The sequence below is a fragment of the Sinocyclocheilus anshuiensis genome, unplaced genomic scaffold, assembly GCF_001515605.1.
Source record: "Sinocyclocheilus anshuiensis isolate Anshui unplaced genomic scaffold, SAMN03320099.WGS_v1.1 scaffold1491, whole genome shotgun sequence".
Classification (NCBI taxonomy): domain Eukaryota; kingdom Metazoa; phylum Chordata; class Actinopteri; order Cypriniformes; family Cyprinidae; genus Sinocyclocheilus; species Sinocyclocheilus anshuiensis.
The window spans coordinates 413,419-431,705 of NW_015555706.1; the positions used below are offsets into that span (position 1 = coordinate 413,419).

An 18,287-nucleotide genomic window follows, 5' to 3' on the forward strand; every position below is an offset into this window, starting at 1 on the left:
TGTTTAGCATGGTATAATTCTATAAATAGAATTTTAATTAAAAATAATTTATGGTATAGTTATAGACTTATACCATGTTTAGCATGGTATAATTCTATAAATAAAAATTATTAAATGAACAAAAATATTTTATTAATAAAATAATAATTAAATAAATTCTAATTTTGAGTGAAAATAGTGAATTTATATTAGCATTTATGAATTGGCATATACTGTATATGCATGTCGCAATGAACAAATTATCTGTATTCATTTTAGATTTACTTTTTGTCATCATTCGTCTGTTTTCATTTGGTTTAAAATTATACATTAATATGGTAGGCTATAATTGTATAAATAAAAAGAATTAAATTATATGCATAAAATAATTAATAAAAGTAATATTTTATCAAACTAAATAATAAAAAATAAATAATAATTTTGATTGGAAAAAGTTAATTTATATTACATTAAATTTTTTGTCTTTTTGCCTGCTTTAATTTGGTTTGAATTAAAAGGCTTAATTTAGTTTAAAATAATACATTAATAATGTTTAGTTGGGTATAAATAAAAATAATAAATAAATTACAAATAATATAATTATTATTTACTAAAAATAAAAATAACAAATTTGAGTGAAATATTTGTTAGCATGGTATAATTATATGAATAAAAATGTAATTACAAATATTAAATGAAATAAATAAAAATTCTATTCTGTATATTCTGAATTATTTTATTTATTTTGATTTACATTGAGTTACCGGATGACTGAAACAAAGTATTATAGATTGTCTGGTCACTGGAGAAGACAGCATGATGAAATAATTAGTAAACCCCCATGCACGCGGGGTTAAATTCTCACACACAGCTCTATTCATTGTGGAGTTAAACTGATTGCATGCCTCTTTGAGCGTCTGTGTTTGTGTTTCCAGTGGATTAGTGTTTCACTGACATGATGCTGCTGTCTCGTCTGCTCCTTCCAGAAATACAGCACTAAACCTCTAGAATCAGACCAGACCTGCTTCACTTACGCTTTACGTACTAAAGCTTAAAAGCCAGAGAGAGATATTTATGACTTGAATGTTTAAAACTAGGTTTGATGTTGCTGGATCAGGTAATTTCATGCCACAATATAATCTTCACCGATTTGTAACATTATCTGGCATTTAGCTGCATCTGTGATGTAACGTATTTATGAGCGAATCCGGATATCCAACGAGAACAAAATGTAGAGAGGAACTTGATTTGAACCATTTGATTGTGAAATGTGTCCATAAATAGTTATTTGGCTGTCAGTTTTGGCCCAGATTGACGTCAGCTGAAAAGAAGTTATTATTCCTTTTCAGGAATATTCCCTGTAAGTTCTGAGAACATTTTGCTTACATTCCCAGTAAGCTATGAAATCCTTATTTCTTTATAATACAAACGTTGAGGAAAATGTTATCATTTTGCAAACATTAAATGTTTTTTAAATGTAACTACTTGCTTTAGAATGTTCTGTGAACATTTAAAAAACGTTAGATGAACGATGAACTAAAACGTTTCAGAAAAACCATGAATGACATATAAATAACGTTTTGAGATTATTATTAAGACTATAACGTTGATCAAACGTTCATGAAAGAACGTTTGAGAGAGAACCTCGCTGAGAACGTTCTAATAGCTTATTTCTGTTATCGTGATTTCTTGACAACAATAAAATACATGAAAACAGATATTAGATTTTGATGAACGATTATGAAGAAAAACAGTTTTTTTTTGCGCACTGATGATTCGTTCACAGTCAGACCATGAATCAAGAACGTAAAAAGGGTGAATTTTGATTTTGTGTGTTGACTTTAATGTCAGTGTTTACCTGGACTCATTTTCACTGTCAACACCTGAGGACAGATATATCACACGTATGAATCATCAGGCTGCTGTTTGTTCATATTAATCTCTCCCCTGGTGTGGGTTCTGCACCGCTGTGACCTCAAAAAACACCAGTTAAAGGGCCGAGGTGCAGCTTCTGCTTTCCCACCACAACACTAAATGTCGGCGCCTCCTCCTCTTTACTGCTCCCTGAAAGTCCTGTTCACACCTCCAGCCAGAAGCCATTTGCTTCGCTTCAGTTCTGATTATGGCTCATTTTAGATTATCCAAGGTGTCAGCTCTCCAAATCTAAGATAGATTTAGGAAGTGCTAACACTGCCTTTACACCAGCGTGCTGTTTTCACAAACTCAAGGTGAAAAAAGAAGCCGGTTTATTGCTTTTGTAAGCATATCAATATATCATATGTCTCAAATAAGAGCCATTTTTACTATATGAGGGGATTGGGGGATAAATAGGTATATAAATGAGTATAAACTCAATTCATGTATTTAATTTCAGTTTACTGTATCATTTATCTAAACAACAATTTCCAGCCTCAATAAGGTACTGTGGGGGCACATATATTTTGGCAGGAATATATTTGTAAACAAATATTTTTTACTAAAATATGTTTACGTAAATATACTTTCCAATATGTTTTCTTGGCCATTTTTTTTAAATATATTTAAAACTATATAAATATGCTGTAAGATTGGAAATATATTTTCTCACCTCTGAAAACACATGCGGTATGTGAAGTAATATATTTTCAATTTCAAAAATATATTTAATTGAGCTTCATAGTTTACAACGCATATTTAGCATGTATTTAAAATATATTTTTGACCAGATTTGTATTTTTTTGTAGTGTGGGGGTACAAGTGTTGATTATATTTTCACATATCATGGTTTTAAATGGTTAGCATATTTATTTACACTTATATATTCCAAAGAATATCATGGTACTATGATACCTTAACAGCTTGGTAACACCATAGTACTTCAGTGCTATGGTGCTATTCAGTACAGTCAGTGTGCTATAACCTATTTTATTTTACATGTGCCTAACTGTAATCGTTCTATAACATTTAGATTTGATTCGAACAAATTTTGAAACAAGATCACGATTCTACCGCTGAATTAGCGGTAAACGTTTTGCGTAAAACAAAAAAAAATACACAGTATTCCATGGCTTCCTGTTGCCATTCTTTTAAAACCTGGGTAGGGTGTGCAGGGAAGAGAGGTTTGGCTTTAGTGTTACAAGTGTTTTCATTGGCCGTTGAATGTGTCAATCAAACGTTCCTGTAACGCTATTGGTCAGTTCGGTGGGTCTATCGCTCCATTTCGCACTGTTTCTCAGTCCATCTGTCTTTAACGGTGCGTCGTCTCATTCCGCGCGTTAGTCTAGTACGGCACAATTTACAGCAAAATCCTGCTCATATTACGATAAAGTGAGATATACTGTTGTCCGCGTTATTTCGCAGTTTATTTGGTTTTAGTGTATGGTAAATATCAAAGTAATCGCGTAATAAACGCAGTCCTAGTTTTCTGGGCGTTTGAAATCGGACACCGCTATAACGTCTCCCCTCCGCGCGGAGGGATACACTGTTGGGGCTGACAATGTGGACGGTGCTAAAATGTCTCCTCGGAAGATGAGATGTTACATTTGTAGCGCTCAAAAGAATTAGAATAGAACTTTAGGCAGAGCTACATTTGAGCGCAGTTACATTGTAACAACTCTCGACGCGGACTGTTCGCGTTTCCCGGGAAATAGGAGGCGTTTTGCACCGTGATTAAGCGGGACCTGAGACGCGAAGGGGGGAAATTTTGTCCCCCAACTTTTCTGTTTTTCCTCTCGGGCTGAAGCGCGTTTCTCTCCCGCTGGATGCCGCGCGCTTGACGCGAGGAACGGTGAGTATTTACAGCATTTATCGGGTTTTACACGCGTACACGTGCATGTTTTTGACTTTTACGCGTCTGGTGTGATTAATGAACTTTTGTTGCACGGCAAATGTGTGTGAAGCGTTTTGTCTCTGAGCTTCGGTGTGTGTGTGTGTGTGTGTGTGTGTGTGTGTGTGTGTGCGCGTATGTGTGAGTGTGTGTGTGTGTGTGTGTGTGTGTGTGTGTGTGTGAGCGGGGTTCGAGTCCAGAGGAAACGGCTTCTTTGTTCAATACTGGCAACAATGTCAAGTTTAAAACCCCCTGTATAGCTCATTTTACCGCAGTAACTGTGTGTTTACAACTTTGTAGGACATCTACGGCCTCTTTCGCGTGCATATTTGCTGCAATTCGTGAATTTAAAGTTTTTGATGGTTATAACAGATGAAAGTCTGCACTTGGGTTAAAAAAAAGTCATCTGCGAAGTTCGTTTGATGTGTTGTGCATTTGTTGTGTTGTGAGTTTCCTCCTGTTTGCAGTTCTTCTAATGTCCTGCTCTGTTTATTTGACTTTTCTTGGGAAATAACTGTTTCTTTTTCCACTTTTGGGAATGGCTTTCCCATCTTTTCCTGTCTGGGAAACTAGTGGAGGCGTTTACATGCTCTTATTATCTCTATTCTCCCATATGGAGTGTTTCTCGTCGTTGTTGTGTAGTTTTCAAACTTTGTGTCGAGGACCGTGTGTTTCTTTGTGTTGGAGAGGTTGGGGGTGGGGGGGGGGTCTAGGGGGAACGTGGCCTGAAGTCTTCATGTGTTTCGGCCTGTTGCTGATCATGCTTGTGTTGAGTCCTATGGGTTATTTTCACCTTTCGGATGTTAGATCTATAATGCTGCAGTTGTACGTGTTGTAGAAGCTTGAAGCCTAGAAGTACTGTGGTAATACCATGGTGCAGTGATGCATCAGATGGAGCTTTCATATATATATAGTGGTGCTGAATGTTCATGTGGTGTTTACATTGTATTATTTAAATAATGTAATGGTATTTCCATGCTACAAGTAAACAAACCAATGGAAATGTCATGACATATGTCCAAAACGACTCCAAATGATGGTCATACACTGGTGCCATGTAACACAAATGTCAAAAACAACTATTCATGTGAAAATACATGCATGCCCATGAACACTATTCTAATCTTACAAAAGATTTCTATTTCAAACAAATGCTGTTCTTTTGAACTTTCTATTCATCTGTGAATCCTGAAAAATAAAAGTATCACGTTTCCACAAAAAATATTGGGCAGCACAACTGTTTTCAATATTGATAATAATCAGAAATGTCAAAAATCAGCATATTAGAATGATTTCTGAAGATCATGTGACACTGAAGACTGGAGTAATGATGCTGAAAATTCAGCTTTGATCACAGAAATAAATTACAGCTTAACACATATTCACATAGAGAACAGTTAATAATATTTCACACTATTACTGATTTTAAGTATTTTTGATATTTAAATGCAGCCTTGGTGAGACTTCCTTCAAAAACAGCACAGTATAATCATACTACATGCTCAAAACCATACCATGCTACATGTCTCAAGTACTTTTTGATATTCTTTTGTCAGTGTAAACTGTGCATCCCAGATGCCAAAGAAAAGCAATTTTTGTGCTGGCTCCATTGCAGTATTTGTGATCTTTATTGTTTCACAGTCATCTACCTGTTGATCATCAATGGGAGGTGCTGATTATGATTCCAGGGAAGGTGTTATTGGCGCAGTGCTGATGACGAAAGTATTTTTGGATAAGGCTTCTCACTTTTCTTTTGTCTGTGTGATGCAGTGGTGATGTTTAATGAGTTGCTTCATGAACTAAGGAAAAGTGTAAAATCACAGCACTTTGTTTTAACTGGTGAACGGTTTGGTTCTGCGTTAGTGACGTGACATTTGTCTTCTCAACGCATGTTATTCAAGTGCAAATGCATGTATTGCATGGAAATTAAAACTAAAAGAGTTACATATAAAAGTTTGCAAAACTAGTATGTGTAGAAATAAACTTGATATTTCATGCTATGGAAATGTTACACATGCATTGTTTAATTCTAGGAATCATAGTTGTTTGTGCAACTAACTAGTTCCCGTACTCTAGGTGTGGGTAAGTGGGTGGTTATTTCTCGAGCGCCTGGAATGGACACTCGCTGGTGTTCTCCTTTGGTGGTTAACCGAGTTCAGATGTGGTGCATTCTGGGAAAACACTCTATTAAAGCAGGTCTGTAATGTAGAGCAGTTCTTCAGATGGAAGCAGCAGCCCGATTATTTTGGATTGTACGCGTTCATGTCAGATTTCATTTCTAGACCCAGAGGTTCATAGATGATCTGAAAGTACGTTTGTCCGTTATGCATCTCCTTCCCTGCAGGATCATAAACCTGTTGAGCTGAGAGAGAAAGAGAGAGACGTCGAGCGAGAGAAGCATATCAAGAACACACAGGACCAGGATGGCGACGGTGGGGAACGACATGGAGCTGAACGACCTGTTGGATTTCAGTGTTGTAAGTCGAAGAGACTGTTCCTCTGTTTTTAATAAAAGACATTCATGGATAGTTGTAGTGCTGGGCGGTATGACCAAAAATTTATATCACGGTATTTTTCAAAAGTATACCGGTTTCACGGTACATGATGGTATTTTTTTTTCATGCATGACCGGGTGTTAACCATATTTTCTACTGATTGAGAGAGGAAATACTGCAGTATATTGACTTAGAATGCACTATTTTACTGTCATGATGAGTGAATATTGTAAAAAAATACCACACTAAATAGTGACTAAACACGACCCCTTTTAATACATGTTATGTGTGAATATACACCTGTGTTACTTAGATACTATTATAATTTTTATTAATATTTTGAAAAGTTATATATTTTATATTTTCAATTTTAGTTAAAGTTTTAGTAATTTTGATGTGTGGTTTTGCCATTTTTAGTAGTTTCTGATTTTTATATATGTCTATATGGTATTTATTCTTTTTCAGTTTTAGCTTATTTTAGTACATCATGTTAAACTAAATTAAAATGAGAAATGTTGCCTTGCATTTTTTTTTTTATATTTTATTTTATTCAGTTAACATTTATTTTGTTTCAAGTAATTATTCTTTTTTTTTTTTTTTTTTTAGGTTTTAACCGTAATAACCCTGATATGCACTTTTCTTTAATTTGTTAACTTTTATTAATTTAATTACTTAATAGATTATTTAGTAAATAAGCTATTTAATTAAACAACGAAGTTGAATTTACACTTAATTTTAACCTGGAAAAAATAATATATAACAAACAAGTGAGAAAAAAATATATATATGTATGTGTGTGGAAAAAATAAAATAAAATAAAAAAATGTATTTTTCAACTATTATTGATGCAAAAGATCTGTAATATGCATATAATGTATTTTATTATTTTTAATATTATTATTTTGAAGCTATGTTGAGTATTTTCTCAGCTGATATCATTTTTTTTCTCTCTTCGGTAGATGTTTCCTCATCCGATGTCGAACGGGAAGAACCGAGGCCCTACTTTACCCAACAGTCAGTTTGGTAGGCACTTTTACATTTGCTCATTTTAACGACAAACATGACTTTTGTTACAACTACTCTGATTATAGAAACGACTGATTCAGGATACAGAGAATCTGATATAATCTGCAGATGGCTTTCACGCTTTTGGGAAATGGATTTTAACATGGTAAATCTAAAAGAGCTTTCTTTCGCTGCACACGTGTCGATGTCGTTAGGGTCCGAGTGTTTGCGAAACCTGTTTGATCCTCGTCGTTCGGATCCGTCTTGCTCTCGCTGTTTCATGTTCTCAGCTGTCGCCCCTCCATCACGGGGGAGGAGAGGATGATGGGAAATGATAGTCGTCCTCTCACCCCTGCGAACAATGTCAACAAACTTAAAACAACATGCAAAACAACCCCCTGCCTTCATTAGAGACATTCAGAAATCGCGTTCTTTTTGATGGAAATCCGAGGTTTTTGGGTGAATCTAACCAAACTGAATATCCTGCAACAATGTCAACAAACTTAAAACAACATGCAAAACAACCCCCTGCCTTTATTAGAGACATTCAGAAATCGCGTTCTTTTTGATGGAAATCCGAGGTTTTTGGGTGAATCTAACCAAACTGAATATGTTCGGGTGACTTTTCATCATTCACAGTTAAACTAAAACAAACTTTTTATTCAGAAGGAACGCTGTTGTATTTTGCAGTGTCACAAATAACTTAAGTAGATGGTATATTTTAGTATTTATTTATTTATATATAATTTTGTATTCATCTGAAACAGATGATGTATTTTCCTGCTAGTGGTAAATTGTATAATGCAGAATTGGGCAAAATTTCAATTAATAAATTAAAAATAGGGCTTAATCAATTTGCGATTATGGCCTAGTGTCTGTAAATATTAAACTGCAAAAGGACTTTTAATGTGAAGTCTGCTTGTTGTGTGTGTCTCAGTCTTCAAGACAACCTGCCAAAATAAAAGTTCAGCTTAACTTGAGGAATTTGTGACATTACTGTGAATTGTGAAATATATTATTGTTGTGCAGTAGAATATACTCCTCAAAGTAGTAGTAATAATATAAAATAAAATTTAAATTTAAACTATTTAAGGAATATTGAACAATTTTTCTCCCATGTTTTAATTTTAACAGTAAAATTCTGTCATACACTTTATTTGCCAAAAAATAAAATACATTTTTAATTCCTCCAGTAGTTCTTTGCTCCTCAAAGTAGTAGCAATCATATAAAATTAAATTTAAATTTAAACTATTTAAGGAATATTGAACAATTTTTCTCCCATGTTTTAATTTTAACAGTAAAATTCTGTCATACACTTTATTTGCCAAAAAATAAAATACATTTTTAAATTATTTATAAAAATGTTTTTTTTTTAATAAAATATTAAAATGTTTTATGCCTTCATTTGATTATCACTGTTTTTCATTATAAATTTGTATTAAATCATAAATTCAGAAAAATAAAAAGATAACAAAGAATTTCTGAAAAATAAAACATTTCTTAGGGCCATATTGTTGTGAAAAATAATAAATTAAATTGTTAAAATTTTATGAAATGATTAAACACTTTTTGATTATTAAAATTGATTAAATCATTAAAACGGAATCGAGAAAATTTTAAATGGTTAAAAACAAAATTTGGGAAAAATTAAATGGAATTTTGGAAAAAATAAAACTGGTTCCATAGGGCCCTAAAAATTTAATTACTTTTTGATTATTAAAATTGATTAAATCATTAAAACGGAATCGAGAAAATTTTAAATGGTTTAAAACAAAATTTGGGAAAAATTAAATGGAATTTTGGAAAAAATAAAACTGGTTCCATAGGGCCCTAAAAATTTAATTCTTTAAAAAAAATGAATAGTTCTTAAATTGTATACATTTTATGATTTCAATTAATTACACATGCCTTTTAATTACTGAAATTTAATTAAACAATTATAATGGAATCCAGAAAAATTTTAATAGTGAAAACAAAATTTGGGAAAAATAAAATAGAAATTTGGAAAAACAATAAAATGATTTCATAGGGCCCTCAAAATGTAATTCTTTTTAAACTTTTAATAGTTCTTAAATTGTATAAGTTTTATGATTTCAATTAATTAGACATTGTTTTTGATTACTAAAATTTAACTTGACCATTAAATTGAAAAGGTTGAAAAAATTAAAATGGAAAACTTGAATTTGGGAAATAATAAATTGGATTTCATAATGCCCAATTCTTATCAATGGTGTCCAATGTTGTTTGGATTCCAGCGTTTCTCAGAATATCTTCTTTTGTGTTTTTCTGATGAAAGTCAGTCATACAGTTACAGAGTAGTGCTGGGTTTTGACACAAATTTCACGATTCGATTCTCATTCACAAGCTTTCGATTTGATTCCCGATTCGATTCGATTCGATTTGATTCAATATAGATTATTTTGATTTTGGATATGTATCAGGTACAGTACATGCCAAATTTTCTCAAAGAAAAAAAACTCAACTAATGCTGTAAAATATCCATGAGAGTCAGTTGGTACTACATTATTATAATATTGAAGGTTAAAATTAACTGATTTGTTAAAATTACACTTAATGAAGTTTTTTAAATAATAAAGTTACAATTACATAATATTTCTACTTCAAATTTTTTTTTTTTAATATAAACATAATGGTGGCTGTCATAAAATTATGGATTTATTCAAACATAAATTAAGCATTGAAGAACAGTAAAATTTATAATGAATATGTTATATGGTTTGCATATATTTAGCAAAATGCCCCTCTCTACAGTTTATTTTTCTGACTAATGAGTTTATGGTCACCGAATATGTTTTTCTGAGGTAAATGTGACGTTACGTGACATTGTTTACAAGCCGTTATGACGTCTTTGCGCGGCTGAAACACTGATTGAGCGATTATTTGAGACAGGATACGGATAGTAAAGTGGTACTCTTTCTTTTAACTTACCTTCGGATGTTTAGTCATGTTTATTTTGTGCTGAAGCTGGTATTAATGTGGAGATGATTAGTTCACGTGCTCTAAGCGCTGCCGCGTCTGTTGAACTGCGCAACAGCGATCTGTCACTCCAGATTAAACAGCGCCAAAACTGCATTTATTGTTTGAATTCTGCAATACAATGAACAGAATTAAAAATCTGAGACTTTGTTTCATATTAAAAGTACCAAAGCACAATGCTTATAGAGATATATTAGATGGGAAGCGCCCTTCAACGTTCCGTCCATTAACTGAAAACAGGCTAGACTAATAGATTCTTGGGATTTAAGAATCGATATCGTTCCATAAAAATGAGAATCGATTATTATCGAGATATCGATATGTTTTACCCAGCCATGAAAGTTCTCTCGTCATTTATTCACTCTGGTTTTTGGTTTAATCTAGTGTTTGTGTTCTCCTCTAAGAGAGACGGTTGGTATCTTTGTCCGATCGGCACAATCCTCCACGCAAAGGACAAAAGTTCTTCATAACGCAATAGATGCCATGTGGAGAAGCGTATGGTTTCAGCACGGCACTCCCAGCGCGCTGATTGAGAGAATATGAGTGTTATGACTGAATCTAGCTGGGACGTATCTGCTCATCAAAGACTAAAACCACATGCTTTCTTTTTTGTGACTTTGAATAGCGAGTGAAACGTCCTGCCCAGTGTTTGTGCTTCGTAATTTATTACTCGATTGTTTGACATTCTGTGTTGATTTGAGTGTGAGTTTATCCTGTTTTTTTGGCACAAAGGTGCAGCGAGAAGTAGGATTTGCTCTGAAGTTTGAGGAGGCCTTTTGCGTCTGTCACCGGCCACAGTTTCATTTACTGAGTACCTGAAACTGAGAATAAGTGAGATATTTTTAACAGCAGAACTTGTGTTAAAAATACAGAGAAATGCAAAGAGTTTTCATGAATAGGAAAGAAAAATCATCTTCATGTGCAGCGAAGAAAATTTCAGCCTCTTGACAACATTCAGCAGATGAGTTCATGCTTTTCCTTTGACTCATCATTGAGGCCAAACAGCTGATTGAAAATGTTCAATGCAAGAAGCAAAATACTGTAAAAAGCAATAAAGTTTTTGCTAAATGAACACTAAGAGAAATCCATAGGAAATTTTAACTTGTCAAATTAACAGCTTATATCAATGTTTCTTGATTTTATATCACATATTGTAAATATTCAATATACCGCCCATCCCTAAATAAGAAGACCAATACTATATACTCTAAGACTTTTGATATGCAGACTAAATAAAAATAACCTGAGATATGCTTATGAATGAGAACTAATAATATATCATGTGTTTTCTTTTGTTGTCATTTTTTTCACATTTGTGGATGTTTTTGCCTGGCATATTACATGCTTTAAAATATTTATGGTAAATATTGTTGTTTACAGTCCAGGGATTCCTAAACGTTTTTTTTGTCAGCTGAATTCTTTGACCTTAAATATTTACTTTCATATTTCTAAGTTTATTTTTTTTAAGTTTCTGTTTATGTATTTGCTTTGAAATGACTATTTTGACTCATCATTTTGACTGATTGAAAATGTTCAATGCAAGAATCAAAATACTGTTTAAAAAAAAAAATAAATAAACTTTTTTTTTTTTGGTTCAGTTTTTGCTGATGAACACTAAAAGAAATTTTAACTTGTCAAATTAACAGCTTACAATGGCTTTAACTGCATTTCTTGTTTTTCTGTCACCTAAATCTTTGCACATATTGTATATATGACCCTGGAGCACAAAACCAGTCTTAAGTCGCTGGGGTATATTTGTAGCAATAACCAAAAATACATTGTATGGGTCAAAATGATTGATTTTTCTTTTATGCCAAAAATCATTAGGATATGAAGTAAAGATCATGTTCCATGAAGATATTTTGTAAATTTCCTACTGTAAATGTCAAAACTTAATTTTTGATTACAAATATGCATTGCTAAGAACTTCATCTGAACAACTTTAAAGATGATTTTTATACCGCCGATCCCTAAATAACAAGACCAATATTATATAAGACTTTTGATATGCAGACTAAATAAAAATAACCCGAGATATGCTTCTGAGTCACATGGAGTGAGAACTAGTAATAAATAGTGTTTGTTTCAGAGACTGTATCTTCTGAACGCAGTGTTTTGATGATCTGGGACCCTTGTAGCCCGTGACTCAAGTGTGACTCGTTCGGTTCGGTGTTTCTCTCCTCATAATTACAGCTGTGGTGTCTTTGTGTGTGAATGTATGTGTCCTGAGTCACTCTGAGCTCACGATCCCCTCGGGACAGAAACGCTTGTCTAACGCCTCTATTGTGGCGTGTAATTAGCGTGTAGCTCAGGATGACACAACATGACTCTCGACTGCCGTGATTCATCTGCTCATAAATGAAGAACTACAACCTGCTCTCACTGAACAAATGTCTAGGTTTCTTTGATACAAAATGCATCCATATACTTTTTTTTTTCTTTGTTTAAATTTCAAGTCATTTAGATAATTTTTTTTTTTATAGTGTCTGTGTCTCATTTGTTGAAGTTTTGTTATTTTCTGTGAATCATTGTCTGTATACATTTGTGGACGTTTTGATTATTATTATCATCATTATTATTATTTTTGCTATTTTATGTTTTGTTTATTCATTTAAACATTTTGAGTTCACCTGGGATTCCTCTGATTGAAAGAAATCATTCGTTTTACATCATTGCTGCTTTTCCTTCTCTAACAAGTGAAGATCATACATCTGAACTCCTTCAGGAGTGTTTTACGAGACTGGGTGAGAAGAGCTGGAATTTAGACAAATAGCACATCATTTCTAAACTTTGATCTGATTTGTTTGATAGTTGTTCTGAAATCGTGCACGTCGGCCGGCTCTACCTGTTTGCGGTGTACATAAAGCGTGGTTGTGATTTGGAGAGGTCAGCTGTAACCATTAGACGCTCAAACATGCAGCAGATGCTTTTTATTGGGCCTGCGGAGCAAAGTTTTGTTTATTCAGGTGCGGCGGGGAATGTCTCATAACTCCAGCCGTTTGCTATTAATGTAAAGAGATTTTTATGGCCATCTGGAGAGGAAAAGGGCTTTTTCTGAATGAATTTCAGAAATCAGTTCTGTTAATTGGAGTGAATATTCAGTGCGCTTATGAATATGGATCACCTCTATTTTTGAGTTTTTTGTCATACTGTGCTGATATGTCATCACCCTCCTGTTGTTTCTCGCGCCGTATTTCACAGTATTAGCTGTCTTTCATCTCTGTCTTTCTCTCCCACCAGCCACGGATCGCTGTAAATACCAATCTCACTTCCCTCTATCTCAAACTCTCATGATCAAGATCAAAACTGACCAAACTTACTGCTATTAATACACATTCTTGGTCTCATTGTGAATGATTCGTCTGTTCACCTTATGTGAAAAAAGTCTTCATAGTTTTTTTGAGATGTAATAACTCGCTGCTCCTCTGAAATGATGTCTCTAAGGCCTCTTGCTTAACATTACCCAAAACTAGTGAGCTGCCTTGCCTTTCACTGCCTACATAGGCAGCATCCTATCTAGGGATGCACAATATACTGGTTTAAAAATTGATTATTGTAGTTATTTTGTAGCATGTTGATTTATATTGGATATATATATATATTATAATATTGATATTAAACTGCCTGTTTTTACATTTTGATTACCTTAAGTGAATGCTTGATGACTTTTGAAATTAATCGAATAATGTAACGCACACAATCTTTATTTTTGTAGCATATCCGATAATATTGTATATATATAAGCTAATATTGATTTAATTGCCTGTTTTTACTTTTTCATTACCTTAACTGTCATCAAGCATTCACTTGAAAGTTAATTTAATAATTTAATAACACACTTAATTTAATCTATTAATTTTGTAGCATATCGATTAATATTGGATATATTTTAGCCAATATTGATATTCAACTGCCCGTGTTTACATTTTGATTAAATTAATTCTTGAGGATGGTTAAGGTAATCTAATAATTTAGCTTAATACTTAATTTAATCTTTATTTTGTAGCATGTCAGTTAATATTGTATATGTGTGTGTAATATATATATATATATATATATATATATATTTAGTTTTTTTGTATTATATTGGTTAATATATTATATATATGAAGAGTTAATTTACAAAAACCGATAAACGCCACTTGTCCACTTTCAAGGCATCGCGAGTTCACGTTTTACTGCAGAAGCCGACAAGTGGCTTTGTTGTTTTTGAACAGAAGCCGATAAGTCCATTTCAGCGAATCAGCGCACTGTATTCCACATTTTAGCGAATCAGCTCGCTGTATTCGGGTCAGATGACAAGGCTACTTTCACTTTGAAAAGACGTGCTAGCTGAGAGGAGTTTCGTCAAAGCTGACTAAAAATGATCGAGGACGGATTATTTTGATGAACTTGATGAATCTGTGATATCTTCTTCAGGCGAAAAAGGAAAATAAAAGCTGAAACGTTTTCACGGAAGCTTGCAAAAGCTCATCTGAGGAGATTACAAAGATTAAACGAGTGTTTTTTAAACTCTAAAACATGAAATGTGGAGTTATATGCTTTTACCAAAAAACGACTGTTGGAGTTATCTATAAAACTAACTTTTAATATGTAAAAAAAACTTACTTTAATTTTGTAAATTACCTGTATTTGTTTAAGTTATTATTACTTAATCAAAACAACCCAACTGCAGTTTGATTGATATTACTTGGAATGCGCAATAAAAATCAGAGTTATCAATTTTTGCAAATGAACTCTTCATATATATATATATATATATATATATAAAACATTATATTCATATTTTATTTATATAACATACTCAATATAATCTTTAGCAGATCTCCAAATTATTATCTATCATTCATATATTCATACTCATTTTTAATGTTGCATTTAAAACTATTTGTTGTTTTTTTTATTTTCTGTGCGTTGTACTGTTTATAAAGTTTTTTTGTTCGTTTTTTTGTTTTTTTTTACTTTTTCTGTTTTGAATGAAATAAAAGCATTTATAATAAGGTTGTCCGCGAGGTCATTCAGTGGATGCCGTCTCAGTAGGAACCTCACAAGGTTTCGCAGCTGAACCTTCGAATGCAATCCTCCAGCTGGCCACAGGAAGTCCAGTCATTGTTACAAACGCCGTTCTTAATGCACTTTCCGTCCTCATTGTGTGCGAGCAGCTCGTCTCGGCAGTGCTTGAATAATTCTTTCCTGTTTTGCAGGTTCTGCTCCGTCGGTGGTGTGTGTGCGCTGCTGCGTCGTCCCTTGACATTTTATTGAATTTGCTGACACACGGCAATGGCTCTCGAGTCGTAATTCACTCGTCCGCTGTACTCCTGTTCCGCTCCGTCGCCAGCGCTGTCATGATCGCACCCCTTCCCCCTTTTTAATTAGACAACAAAACAAAAATTATGAATATTCATAAGCAGAGACCTCATTAATATGCACAATTATGCAAATCAGCACACAATTAAGCTGCTTCTCTCCAGAGATGCTTGCGAGCTTTAAGGGGGAGACTGTTTTCGGGAAATTTCTGCACCGTCGATCTTTAAAATTCTTCCGTTCGCCAGCTTTCCAGCCTTTGTGCTTTGCGTCGGTGACATTTGTGACCCTGGAGCACAAAAGCAGTCTTAAGTCGCTGGGGTATATTTGTAGCAATAGCCAAAAATACATTGTATGGGTCAAAATTATACATTTTTATTTTATGCCAAAAATCATTAGGATATTAAGTAAAGATCATGTTCCATGAAGATATTTTGTAAATTTCCTACCGTAAATATATCAAAACTTAAGTTTTGATTAATAATATGCATTGCTAAGAACTTCATTTGGACAACTTTAAAGGTGATTTTCTCAGTATTTAGATTTTTCATTATTTCAAATAGTATCTCGGCCAAATATTGTCCTTTCCTAGCAAAACATATATAAATGGAAAGCTTATATATTCAGATTTCAGGTGATGCATAAATCTCAATTTCGAAAAATTGACCCTTATGACTGGTTTTGTTGTCCAGGGTCACATTTGTGGTTTTGAAACCTTTGAGGTTTGGTTGACGTCTAATCACACATCAGTGGTGAGATGGCGGATACTGAGACGCAAAACATAATGCAGTTTCGACCATTGAGCTGACCTGGTAATGCTGATAATGCAAACACAGAATGTGAGAATGATTTAACAAACAAAATCTGTTGTCTGAGCAGCCTTGTGTGAAAGAGGCTTAAGAAACTCATCTCAGGGCAAGTATACAGGGCTTCGTTAAGACCTATTAGTCTACTAGTCGTACTTGCAAACCACTGATGAGTCAATTTGTAGTTTTGCACAAGCATATTTAATTTTCTGTGGCATGTTTTCAAATATAAAATGGTTATTTGTCTTTTCTACAGTGCATTGATGTTATTTGTAGTATATGCTATACTTAATTGAAGCTCAAGTAGATGCATTTAAAAAAATTACACTACTGTTTTTTGAAAGAAAGAAATTATTACGTTTATTTATCAAGGGTGCATTAAATTGATCAGAAGTGCCAGTAAAGACATTTATAATGTTGCAAAAGATTTCTATTTTAAATAAATGCTGTTCTTTTGAACTTTGTTCATTAAAAAAATCAACACTGATAATCAGAAATGTTTCTTGAGCAGCAAATCAGCATATTAGAATGATTTCTGAAGATCACGTGACACTGAAGACTGGAGTAATGATGCTGAAAATTCAGCTTTGATCACAGAAATAAATTACAGTTTAACAGATATTCACATAGAAAACAGTTATTTTAAATTGTAATAATATTTCAGAATTTTACAGTTTTTACTGTATTTCTGAACATATAAGTGCAGCCTTGATGAGCAGAAGAGACTCTTTCAAAAACATACAAATTCTTGTTTTTGAACATTAGTGTAGATAAAACGGCATACATTTATAATGTCAAATTCATGATTATTGGTTATCAGCCATCATTTCTATATCAGTGCATATCTAGTTCTTAGTAAGTATTGACAATATTTGTTTGTTTTTCAGGTTTAGATGAAAGAAGTGGCTCCGGCTCTTGGGCTTCAGGAGAAGCGAACGGTCCCGCATTTGGTGCACGGGTACGAAAACACACACATACATCACGCTGTCTAAATCGCACGCAGACTCTGATGAAATTCATAAATGAGTGAAGTTGGAGGACAGATCGTCTCCGGTGTCTGTTCATGCTTTGCTGTTCCCATCAGACCTTAATCCCTAAAGGAAACAAACCTGACTGGAGCAGATATCTAGTCCACTTCAGGATGTCTCTTATTTTGACTTGTGAGGGTTTGTTTAAAGCAGACTGGCGTGTAGCTGTAGATGGGAAGGTCAGCAGACGTGTGTTTGTAGGTCAGTGGGTAAAATTAGTCGGCCGTTTTTAGCGATCCTCATGTTTACCTGCCGTGTCTAGCTCCGATCTCTCACCTGTCAGAGTTCATGAATGTTAGACGCATCACGTGTGTGAACGATGTGTCCTATTCTCTCCGTGACCTATTTTGCTCATAAACAAGCAGCCTGTAATTTTAGTCAAGGAGCCAACATTTTTCATGACCATTCCTCTTTGAACTTTAATACTAAACAGGATTTTTTTTCCCCCCTGCTTTATTGGAAAGTCTTTTTCATTGATGTGAAAAAAACAGATTTTATATATGTACTTTATATTTTAATAAATGTTTGTTTATATATATATATACAGTATATATAACATTAAACACATTTAACAATATATAATTTTAAGTATATTTTTAATATGCTATAATAATAAAAAATATACTTTTAATATACTGTATTTTAAAATATATATATATATTCAGAAAAACAATTATATGTTTAAAAATATAAATGTAACATGAAATGTATTTTAATTTAATAAATTTAATAGAAATATAAAAATATAAATATTATATAGTTTTTTAATAATGTAAATGTATAGCTTTATATAACTTACTCAATATATTAAATTTATATTTAATTATATTCTTTAATAATGTAATTTTAAGTGTAATTTTTTTACAT

General features: G+C 33.2%; 1 protein-coding gene across 6 annotated transcripts in view; it reads left to right on the forward strand.

Moving 5' to 3' along the window:
* The first annotated feature begins 3,207 nt into the window (after positions 1-3,207).
* The window catches only part of LOC107671808 (transcription factor E2-alpha-like), a 45,261-nt gene continuing 30,181 nt past the window's right edge, over positions 3,208-18,287 (forward strand). For all 6 annotated transcript variants that reach the window (XM_016464778.1, XM_016464780.1, XM_016464781.1 and 3 more), the window contains exons 1-4: positions 3,208-3,745; positions 6,129-6,261; positions 7,239-7,302; positions 17,280-17,350. In XM_016464778.1, coding sequence (XP_016320264.1) covers positions 6,208-6,261; positions 7,239-7,302; positions 17,280-17,350 — 189 coding nt within the window. In that variant the 5' untranslated portion in view covers positions 3,208-3,745; positions 6,129-6,207. The remainder of the gene's footprint in view (positions 3,746-6,128; positions 6,262-7,238; positions 7,303-17,279; positions 17,351-18,287) is intronic.